General features: G+C 33.2%; 2 protein-coding genes across 2 annotated transcripts; one reads left to right on the top strand and one right to left on the bottom strand.

The window, feature by feature from the left end:
* Window positions 1-399: 399 nt before the first annotated feature.
* Window positions 400-2,103, bottom strand: LOC131958134 (putative PPE family protein PPE12). The gene is made up of 2 exons (XM_059323013.1): window positions 1,979-2,103; window positions 400-1,832 (listed from the first exon to the last, which is right to left on the bottom strand). Exons 1-2 carry the CDS (start codon window positions 1,989-1,991, stop codon window positions 565-567), a joined length of 1,281 nt encoding a protein of 426 aa, XP_059178996.1. The 5' UTR covers window positions 1,992-2,103; the 3' UTR covers window positions 400-564.
* A 900-nt stretch (window positions 2,104-3,003) lies between these two features.
* On the top strand, window positions 3,004-7,244 carry LOC131958130 (cystatin-B-like). Its single transcript, XM_059323008.1, has 3 exons — window positions 3,004-3,217; window positions 3,655-3,756; window positions 6,947-7,244. Exons 1-3 carry the CDS (start codon window positions 3,134-3,136, stop codon window positions 7,073-7,075), a joined length of 315 nt encoding a protein of 104 aa, XP_059178991.1. The 5' UTR covers window positions 3,004-3,133; the 3' UTR covers window positions 7,076-7,244.
* The last annotated feature ends 5,032 nt before the right edge of the window (window positions 7,245-12,276 follow it).

Raw genomic sequence — 12,276 nt, forward strand, 5'->3', positions numbered from 1 at the left:
AACAAAAAATTAATCAACATTGGGAGACGTTTTATTTTTAATTTTTATTGATATTAATAGTTACGCTTGATATTGGTTTTAAAACGAAAGTAAGGTGAAATTTTATAAAAGAAACAATCTTTTAAAAAAAACTTTTAAACCTTAAGCTGGAATCTTAACGCCTATAAATACATACTTTAACTGTACACCTTATGTTATCATAAAAATGTCTAATTTACATCCAAAACGTGAAGTAAAATTAGACCAAACTGTAAACATAAATAAATTTATAAATAAAATAAGATAATCCTACATTTTCCATCAATATGTACTTAATGTTATTAATAAAAGGAAGCCGTAGCAAGTTTAAACCAAAAGTACAGTTGTGTTGCGTCATATCGTGACAGAAACACTGCCAGGTGACACACCAAAATACTTGACCAATTTGTGGGGGTGTTAAAGATGTGTAGACCTGGTGCAGCTGGATGTTGTAGCTGGTGCAGCTGTGTGGTGCAGCTGGTTAAAACAGCTGTTGCGGTTTTACGTGTCCACATCCTCGCATGCATTAAAATTTGACGATCGTGTTCAACTCAAGTATGTGTCCACGGTTGCTAGAATGTTCTTGTTACACAGATTACAGGCGTGGACGGGACCCGAGCAGCTCTTGCACGTGATGAAGTGACCACACGGGAGGAAGGTCACCCCCCGGGGGTTCTGACCACAATGGACACAGCGCATGTTTTTCTCCAGGAGATTGTTCTCGTTTTTAACCGCCATAAACCGCCTCTCGAGAGCAGCTAAACAGGTTTGAGCGTATGTGTCGTTTGAAGGTTTTAAGGAACTGTTAGAGTTAATGAAACCATTAGCGATTTCGTGTGATAAAGAATTTCTTGAGGTCGTACCCGAATCTGGTCTTGTGAAAGGAATTAGAAGTCCTGTTTGTTCAGGACTGTTAGTATTTGTAGAGTTGCCACTAGCTATATCAGTGTTCGTACAGTTGCCACATGCTATGTTAGTGTTTGTAGAGTTGCCACTAGCTATGTTCGTGTTCGTAGAGTTGCCACTTGCTATGTTATAGTTCGTAGAGTTACCACTAGCACTGTTGGTGTTCGTAGAGTTGCCACTAGCACTGTTGGTGTTCGTAGAGTTGCCACTAGCTATGTTCGTGTTCGTAGAGTTGCCACTTGCTATGTTATAGTTCGTAGAGTTACCACTAGCACTGTTGGTGTTCGTAGAGTTGCCACTAGCACTGTTGGTGTTCGTAGAGTTGCCACTAGCTATGTTATAGTTCGTAGAGTTACCACTAGCACTGTTGGTGTTCGTAGAGTTACCACTAGCACTGTTGGTGTTCGTAGAGTTGCCACTACCTATTTTCGTGTTCGTAGAGTTTCCACTAGCTATGTTCGTGTTCGTAGAGCTACCGCTCCCTACGTTGGTGCTAGAGTCACCAGTTTGACCCCGGGGGTCGGGCGGGTTGTTGTTGACCCCTGTGACTGCTGGTCTGTACTGGGCAGGTAATAGGCTCAACGTTCGGTCCCTGAGTTCTCTTTCCTCGTCTGAATGTTTGAGAGAATCCAAGCAGTCTGGCCCAGAAGATTCCTCAAAGTCTTCTGCTAAATTCATAACGCTTTTGACGTCGACCGTTTTATTCAGGTCCTTTAGGCAGACGATACAGTAGATGATGAGCATTACAGGGTAACCCAAACTTAGGTTCACAGAAGCCACAAGAGTTAAATAAGCAGCAAGCAGCTCCAACCTTTTGCTTCTGTCAACCTCCTTGACTTTTTGAACTAGAGGATCCGTTGGTCTTTGGCTTGGTATGTCTCCAACATCCATAGTGAAGCTTGATAACACTGAAATATTTCAACACATTCAAATATATTTTAACAAAGAAACATTTACATCTGGAATAATAAAGTTTTGTTTATGTAAGTATTAATTTAAATTGTGTTTTAAAGTAGCAAACATTATTTATCACTAATTTTTGTTTATAAATTACCTTTCTTTCTCATCGGAAATTGAGATAGTATCCGAAGTTGAGATAGAACCTAGTGTCTTTTCAAACTAGGCCTAGTATTTGTGTTCTGTTTTTTCTTAGCAGGGAAATCCGAACATATCGACAAACGGGAATTTCCAGTTTTACTAAATTACTTACGTGTTTGAAATCAGAGGAAATAACAAAAGTAAATTGTGTAAGCCCATTTCCTAAGACAGTCGATATTTATAAATTTATAACGTATATTTATATATTAGCAAAAAATAGACTGAGTATATATATATATATATATATATATATATATATATATATATATATATATATATATATATATATATATATATATATATATATATAAAGAGAGAAAGATAGAGAGAGAGAGAGAAATATATGGAAAACGAGGGAAAGAAAGGGGGTGATAGAGAGAGCCAACTTTTTTCTATGTAGGAAGTCACTACAAAAGTAATAGTTTCATCACAAATCGAAGATATCCGCATTTGAACCTTTCAAAAATATATTTAACAGTTGTTATCAGTCTCTATAACGTGTATTTATCTTACTAACTAGAGTGGAGGGCAGTATTTATAAGTGTGACATGGACACTTCATCTAAATGCAAGTATCAGGAAAATTTCAATTTTATTTTTAAACCTTTACATTTTCAACCTTTAAGCTTTTCTTATCTTAATTTGGCTGATAACAGTCTTGTATGTGTGTTTGTATACACTACAAAAAGTACTAATACACTCTTAGCGTATTGCCTATTATAGAAAATATAAATTATATTTCTATCTATTAGCCCCTTGACTAGTCATTTTAAGCCCCCCCTCCCCCCCAAAAAAAAATTAAAGCAACTAAAAACAAATATATTGTTGTGACTGACGGAAACTTTAATTTGTGTCACTAAAAAAACCGTTCTTATTAGCTGAAGTGTTCTGCTTTAAGTACCAATCCCCCCTTAAAGTGGAAAACCCTTTCATTCATGTGACCTGTTTTCCCCAAGATTGTGACCGCTCTATGTCCGGTTTTGGTCACTTGACCTGTTTGTAACCAGCTTGTGACCTGACTATGTCCGGCTAGGATCTAATTTAAGACGTCAGACAGTCGTGTCAGACAAACTTGTCAGACAGACTTTTCAGACAGACTTGCGACATCCGACATGGAAGGGAAAGGAGTTTTTATCGCTGGGGGTTTGACAGACGAACAGGCAGCCAATGAGGAGATTCAGACGATAGTGGACAAGGTCAGTTGATTAGTTCTTCTCATTAGTGACATATTTTAAGATAATTAAAACTTGATTAGTTCTTCTCATTAGTGAAATATTTTAAGATAATTAAAACTTGATTAGTTCTTCTCATTAGTGGCATATTTTAAGATAAATAAAACTTGATTAATTCTCCTTATTAGTAAATTAAAGATATCCTACAATGTTAATTAAGGACGTCAGACCTTGGGGGAGTATTTATTCTCTCTTGATTTACTTCATAAAAACATATTTTACGTAAATTGATTTGTAAAATTACCTGTGGGGTTAATTAAATATAATGTGTCCTATATGAAATGCCAAAATTAATTAATTAAGCAGTTTACTACTAATTATGTATATTTTTTCTACATGTTCAGTAAATAATGCCATAGTTATTTTCGCCTAATTAGTGTCATGTTCTAATGACTAATTAGATACGTCCCCAACTGGAGGAAAAGATGAATAGAACGTTCAAGGTGTTTGAGGCGATCAGGTACAGGTCACAGGTAGTGGCAGGTACAAACTTCTTTGTTAAGGTCAGTGACCTTCTTACGTCATCTGAAACGGGGGGGGGGGGGGTGCTTTGATACAGTGCCACGTATATTAGAAAAAAAAACTTACAAAACCAATTTACAAAATTAAAGTTGAAGTCGACTTTATACTGGCCTAATTTATATATATATATATATATATATATATATATATATATATATATATATATATATATACATAGTGTGTGAATCGCTTGTTAGGTGAGTAAGTTAAGTACTCTTTTGAACCCGACGGTCGATGGGTCGGTGAAGTAGAGTTAATCTATTTCTGACACTGACCTTCGCATATGAAGGGATAACGTGATCAGGACTATACCCAGCGAACTTTACTTTTCCTCACGTGAGTTAGGTACCCATTAAAGCTGGGTGAACTCAGAGACGTTCTACTGACATGAACTAGAAGATTCGAACTCGAGACTTTCGTGTTAGCAGTCGCATGTAAGGTCTGTAGTATGTCATATTCTCTTCACTGTCCAAGAATTGAATCATCTGAAAGATTCGAGCTTAAGAAAATTAACGACATACACTGAAAAGGTCGCGTGCTCAACTATTCTACCAAGCTAACGATTACTACAAACAATTCGGTGAATGGACTTAGTTATGAAATATTTTCTTTACCGTCAGTTGTTGTTTTTTCCATTCTTGTTGGACCCCCCCCCCCCCTTACCAACACACACACACACACACAGGAGGGAAGGGGAGATTGTGCTGGATAGAATTTTTTTAAGTAGAAAGGTCACGAGGTGCTTCAAACTACAGACACTCAGTACATTTTTTAAAGTGGTTAACTCGTTACATCTGGGTTCAAAGGTTAAACGAAGCATGTGTTAATAAAGTTTTGTGTATTTCTGTGTGCGTGTGAGTGTATTGAAGTGTGTTTGTTGAGTGTTCTGTAATGCGATGTGTGTGCCTGTGTGTGTCTGTGTGTTTGTGCGAGGGGGGTGGAGTGTGAGAGAATAGCAGCCAAGCTTACCAGAACTCAGACAAGTGTAATATGTAACGTACTGTATAGCGCAAAATAACAAATGCGATGTAGCAAATTATAATTGTGAAATGTAGCGTCAAGTTTAGTGAAATACAGTAGGTGAAATGTATACTCATGATAATATAAAATTGAAAGATAAGGACTATCGAAGTAAGGCTATATCCAATTAACCTAATTAGTAAAGAGACAAAAACCACCAGGCTAATGTCGTAAACATCAGTTGCATTAATATCCGTGTACTTTATCCCTACACAATAAACATCAAACTGGTTGTATAAACAGACAGCTACTGAATGCTTGTGAACCTTATTTCTCAGCGTTTGTTATCATTTGAAAGGTCTTAGAGTAGGGCCGACTCTGTGAACCTAACTAAAATAAACCGGGAGTGATCTCCCCTAAATTTCCGCGAATATAAAGCTCAATTCTGTAACGCATATGTTTGTCGTTGGCATTTCTACGGATTTAAGTGTTAGATCAATTATCGTGCGCGTTTGTCTAAATTTATGAGTTAAAAAATTACTATTAAAAGTGTTGGGAAATCATTTTCATTTTTCAAATTATAGTAATAATTGTCGGCATGTTCATTAAACACAAGTTTTAAAAAAAATATCATCTTTTACAAAAATTCTAATTATGTTTTTATTTAGTCCTATAGCGCTTACTTCCCTTTGATAAATTAGGCAAAACACAATTACTTCCCTTTATGAAATCATTGCATTAGTTGAAAAGCATTTACTTTTTAATTACTTTGTTTTGGTGTTGGGAAAAAAATAATTACATAATTAGCGGGGATTGATCAAGTGCAAATGTTTTAGGTATTTTACGGATAAGCTTGGAGTATTATAATTGTTCATTAAATTGAAACAGGCGCGTTCGTTTAAGTGAGTGCAAAAACTATGAATAAGTTGGGGTACTATAGTCGTTTATTAAGCTAAAACAGGCGATTCTGCCCCGGGCGTTTATGTTCGCGTTAGTGTTTTCTTTGTGTTTAGGTGGGTTTGCGTTAGTGGTTGCGTTTTGATTTGGTTCGTTTTTGTTCTTTCTTTTTTCGTTTTTGTTTGTGTTTTTTTTTGTTTGGGTTTGTATTTGTGTTTTTGGTTGGTTTTGCGTTTGGATTTGGTTTGTTTTCGTTTGCTTTTTCGTTGTTTTTTTTTTTGGTATTGGTGTTTGTGGTTGGGTTTGTTGTTAGGTTTTTGTTTTCGTTTGTTTTTTCTTTGTGTTTGTATTGGTGTTTGTGGTTGTGGTTGGGTTTGTTGTTAGGTTTTTGTTTTCGTTTGTATTTCTAATTGTGTTAGCGTTATGTTTGCGTTTTGTTGTTTTGGTTGGTTGTGGTTTGGGTGGGCAATGCCGGGTTTATGATGATTACTAAACACACAGGTAATGGTCTTTAACGGAAAGGTTTTTCACAGAAGCCAGAGCAGGGCCTGGCCGGGACGGCTAGTTCTTATATAAAACAACAGGGGATGGCGACTCGGGATATAGACATTATTTTAATTCATTTTTAATTAATTATACTTTTTAAAATAGAATATAATCTGGTAGAAAAAAAAATTGCTACCCAAGTGAACGCCAAACAATCTGATAATAGTGCGGAATATTATAAGTACTTTATAAATTCACATACGTTTTTTTTTTTGTTTTTTTTTTTTGAGAAATTGGAAATAGCGTAAATTACTACTTCCGGTCAACAGAAATGACTCATTATTTGAAAGAAGAAAGAAAATGAGATCTTTTACTTACTTGCGAAATTTGATTAAGCTATCTGAAACAGTACTTAAGCTATAGGCTTGTGAAAAATAGAAAGTAGAATAAGTTCCCCTTACGGTTACCGGAAATCGCTGAAAAGCTGATACAGAACTACTCATTTGATATAATACTTGTATTTCAAATTTCATCAACCGAGCTGTTACGGTACTCAAGTTATTGTGTTCACAGACAAAAACACACACACAAGCACAGACACACACACTCACACATACACAAACAGACATACGGACAAGATTGTAAAACTATATTTTTCCGACTCAGGGGGGTGTAACACATCAAGATTTGCAAATACTTCGATTTTTTCACGATTATTATACTTTCTCTTTACTTCGTATACAAAAAAGTACAAAGGAACAAAAATGTATCAAATCGTTTTATTTTACAGATATGTCTGTATGGTTTTTTTTTTGTTTTTTTTTTCAGGTGAAGGTGGATGTGGATTGCTATATCCATGTTAGGATCTACCGACATCTGCCCCCCAATGGAGAACGTCTGGAGGTCTCCGATTATCAGGTTAACAAAAGCTTGGAAGAGAAGATCGAGTATTTTTAAAGCAAAATGGCGTTTTGTTTAAGTTATTACATGTATGCTGAAAATTTTAGCTAATGCGTTGTAAATTAGTGAGATTTATAATTTCGAATTTACAATCATGATGTTTATCTATTTTATAGTGTTGACGGAAGTGCGATTATTAAAAATTTAAATTAGTTAAATCAATACACTATTGTGTTGTTTATGCTGTTTATTTTAATGTTGTCACTTGTAATAATTTTCTGTTTCTTAACTTTAAAGAAAGGTTTTGGAACATTGTATAAATAAAGGGGATTTTTTAAAAAATGTAAGTGGATTGACAAACTTAATACAAGCTACGATATACTAACATGCCTGTTTAGCCTTGAGATTTAGATCAAGGCCATGAGGAAACTAAAACCCATTTAAAACAAAGGAAGTACTTCCGTCTTCATAGAGGAATTTTGTAATGACTCAGTAAAATTTGACGGGGATGTTTTATGGAGTCGTGTCAACGATAACCAGATTTAGCACACTTTAAACATTGTTATCAGTTCAAGAGTTGTTGGCACATGTGCTTTTTATAGTTTTTGGAATGAACGCATACGCTTATCAATAGTAACATAATCTTTGAAACTATTTTACATTATCTTTTTTTTTACCAGCAACTTTAAAAATGAATATATATATATATATATATATATATATATATATATATATATATATATATATATATATATATATATATATATATATATATATATATATATATATATATATATATATATATATATATGTGTATATATATATATATATATATATATATATATATATATATATATATATATATATATTATAATATAGGCATAGGCCCAATATATTATATATATATATATATATATATATATATATATATATATATATATATATATATATATATATATTAATATAATATAGGCATAGGCCCAATATATTTTGTAAAGGTGCGGGGAAAAAAATTACAGAATGTAATTTACTACATTCCTAAAAAAATTAAAATAAACGATGAAAACGTTTATCTTACGTCTTTTTCTGTAATACAACTTACGTAGAAATTGAAAGTAAGGATTTCCCGTAAAGTGAACACTAGCTACTATTGCCCATCGTTTTAGACACATTTAACATCAGCTTTATGCTTGCTGACCGGGGTATTCCCGATAGCTTACTTAACGATTTCCGAGCTGACGATATATATTCTGCTAACAATTTCGTTTAACCTTCCTTATGAAAGTTTCATTTATTTATAGCAGACTTTTTCAAAAGCGATCAATTTCATTGCAGTTTTTTTTCTCTTTAGTTGGAAATCACTGCAGACAGAAATTTAACAAAATGCTCCCAGAAACGCATACAATCTCATTTATATAAAAACACGAGCCGTACTTACACGCAAACAAAAACGCAAACAAATAAGACATTTAGGTATGGCTTCTAAAGCATAATTGATTAAATAAACCGGGAGTGATCTCCCCTAAACTTTCTCGAATATTCTAATATAACACTATGGGGGATGGCAACTCGGGATATAGACTTCTAGACATAATTTTTAATCCATTTTAATTACTCCAATTTTTAAAAATAGAATATAATCTCGTAGAAAAAAGAAATGCACACCAAGTGAACTCTAAATAAAGATGTGCATAATAGTGCGCAATCTTATTAGTACTTTATAAATTTACATGCGTTTTTTGAGAAATCAGAAATAGCGTAAATAAGTACTTCCGGTCAACGGAAATTACTCAAAATTTGACAGAAGGTAGAGAATTAGATCTTTTACTTACATATCGAATTTCATTTATCTATCTGAAATAAAACTCAAGTTATAGGCTTTTGAAAAATTCAAAGTAGAAAAAGTACCACTTCCGAATATCGGAAATCGCTCAAAAGCTGATACGGATGTACGATTTTGATAAAATACTTATATATGAAATTTCATCAACCTAGCTGTAACGGTACTCAAGTTATCGTGTTTACACACGGACACACACACACACACACACACACATACGGACAAGATTGTAAAATTATATTTTTCCGTTTCAGTGAGATGTAAAACGTCGAGATTTGTAAAAATCTCGATTTTTTTTTTTTGCAAGATTACTAGACTTTCTCTATACTTCGTATATACGAGAAAGTAAAAACAGTAATTACTAAACAATATATTCAAGGGAAGTAATTGGTATAAAGGTATGACATTTGTATAACTTTAAAGACAGAATTTTAATTTCTGTCAATTGTGATACATTTAGTTTGATTTTTTTCTTTGTCCTTGTCTATTAAAATGAAAAGTTGTAAAATGAAATTGTGTTTGAAAATATTCAATATTCAGTTTTGTATACGCCAATTTAGATTTTAGTACAAAAACTAATACTTTAAAAATATTACACAATGTGAATCAATTCTATTTTTTTTTACTATAAATAGAAGACAAAGTTTATATTGAACAAGTAGGACTACGTGCAACAAAAGATTTTTTTCTTAGAATGTATGGAACAATAGAAACAGCATCATCATCATCGTTCCTTTGTGGCCCCTGGGGAGCAAAGGGCTGCAACCACACATCTCCATCGGACTCGGTTTTGGGCTGCTCCCTTTATCTGTGCCCATGTGAGCCCAGCTGTTTTCGCCTCAATAGAAACAGAGGCTAGATTATTTATTATAAGTTTCATCATTAATATAATTAGTTGAAAAAAAAAAGGAAAAAAAAGAAACGGGTTCCATTCTGTGGAAAATTAAATGTGGAGCAGTCGACAAATTTATAGGCACGGACGTTAAATAAACAATTATCACGTGGTTTAAATCCTGAATGCTGCTGCATGAGCTGTTTTGTGATCAGTCAAGAGTTGACACCAGTTCTATGTTCAATTCATATTTTTAAGGATGCGGTTTGTATAAGATTCTTTTAATTACAAAAACGTAGCTATTTCGTAATGCAGGGTGAAATATACACGATATAAATGTCTAAAAAAAGATCCTGCTTCGTAGATATATTATAAAAACAACTGTATCTATTTTATTTTATTCTGACACATCCAACAAAACTTAATTTCTAATAACAGCAGAAAACATATAGTTTAACCATATCAAACTAACGAAAAATTCAGTGGTCATTTTTAAAGACAAATATGTATAGATCCAATTGGCAGCACTTACAGTTTCCATAAAACTCGGGACCGACTTATTAGGAAAATATAAACATAGTATTAGCCATTGATCTAATTTAACCATGATCCCTAACATAACTATAAATAAAGAATCAAAAGTCAAGCAAGGAAGGTAAAGATATATTTGAATAGTAAATTAAGTAAGAAGGTTTTTTTTTTCCTTTAATTATCTCCCATGTTTTGCGAAATTAGCCATTTTATTAAATTTGTTTAGCCAACTATTATTGATTTGTAACAAAATGTTTCACGGTCTAAGAAAGAATAACAATCAACATTTAGCAGTTTTTACACCTTGCATAATCTGTTTGTTGATGTATGATAAAAAAAAAAACATTGGGCTACAGACAAAATTTAAAACAGTATATAATAGACGTCAACTCTCAAAAAATAATAAAACGCTATGTTCAAGACTTAGCTTTTTACAAGATTTTATTTAACTATCTTCATGTCTTCATGTCGTCATGTCGTCATAGATCGAAACGAGTGAGCGAAATTTCAAACATTTATAAGAGACCTATTCATTTCTAAGTTGGCACGTGGCTCAATGCTTGAAGACAATGCAATCTGACATTACATTAACTTAAATTGATGCCTATTTAATTTTTTACGAATATTAATATTTCCTAAATAGGGGACCTACTATCCAATTATTCAAATTTAATGTCAGATTGCGTTGTCTTCTTGTCTTGAAACTCGTGACAACTTTGAAACGAATCTGTCAGTTAGAAGTGCCCGAAATTTCGCTCGAGCATTTCGATCTAGACAGACTGACAATAGACTGGACTAGGTGTTATATGAGAATATTCAAGAAAATTTAGGGGAGATCACTACAGCTCTATTTTTTTTTTGTTTATCATGGGTTGATCGATTGTTCTCAAACTTGGCCAGTATATAAAGGCCCGATGACAATGTAACGTGCCACAAACTTTGACATAGTTTGATGTTCATTTCTTTTTTTATTTTGTTCAGTTTGTTCGTTTTTGCTATGATTAATTATTGGAGCCCAGCTCGATGGGTACCTAACTCACGTTAGGGAAACAAAGGCGGCTAGGCATAGTGCAGACCACACTGTCCCCCTGTTTGCCTTGGTTATTGAAACAGATGAACTCTATTTGATCTGCACCTCGTGCCTTGGACCCAAACGGGAAGAGATGATGAAATCTTGGAGCTGTTTTGTGTTTGCGTTGTGTTTTGATCATGTTGTAGAAATAATATTTAAAAAACGTGCCTTTATGCCAGGGAGAGTAAAGCAATGAAAGTCATTATGAAAACACAATAGTGGTCTTTAGAGTATGGGGCAGTATTGTATTTCTATTAGATCCCCTATCGGCCCTGTCTCTCGTAATCCAAATAAAAATAAAAGTGTGAGCTAAATATTATTATATTACTAGTAATTATTCGTTTGAATATTTCTAACCTTAATAATAGAATGTAATCTACAAATGATATTTTAAATAAAAAAATCAAATTTAATTGCATGGCCGTTGAAAATAAAATTAGCTGGTGATTTTGACACTACACAGAATTTGTAATCAGATTTGTCTAGGTTGCTTATTTCAAGATACATGTGAGCGGGTGAATGGATTATTTTGTATTATTTTATTTGTATAAAAGAAATATGAAAAAGATTATAATAATGAGCTTTTAAAATCAATCAAAAAATAAGAAAATAAAAGAAACAGGGGAGTCTCCCATGAAATCCCTTACACATTGTAGCGGCCAATACTCTGATTTAAAAAAAAGTTTATTTGATTTTCTTGTTTTGAGCGTATTCAAAAACTGAATATTTTAAAGGTTCTTATGTTTTTTTTTTGGAATTTATAGCATTTAAGAAATTTTATATTTAAATAGGAGGTCGATATTTAAGTTTTCATATCTATCCAATTTGTTAGTACTTAATGAGATCGACTAAAAAGTTTACTTAAAGCCCCGTTCAATAGCTTGAGAATAAAAAAAAACAATTGTCTGACACTTCTTAAGCTCTATGACGTTCAACTAACCATCTGTGACAGAAAATTCACCGCCATTTAATAAAGCTTATTC

The sequence above is a fragment of the Physella acuta genome, unplaced genomic scaffold, assembly GCF_028476545.2.
Source record: "Physella acuta isolate Inbredline_101_S28 unplaced genomic scaffold, ASM2847654v3 ptg001294l, whole genome shotgun sequence".
Lineage (NCBI taxonomy): Eukaryota > Metazoa > Mollusca > Gastropoda > Physidae > Physella > Physella acuta.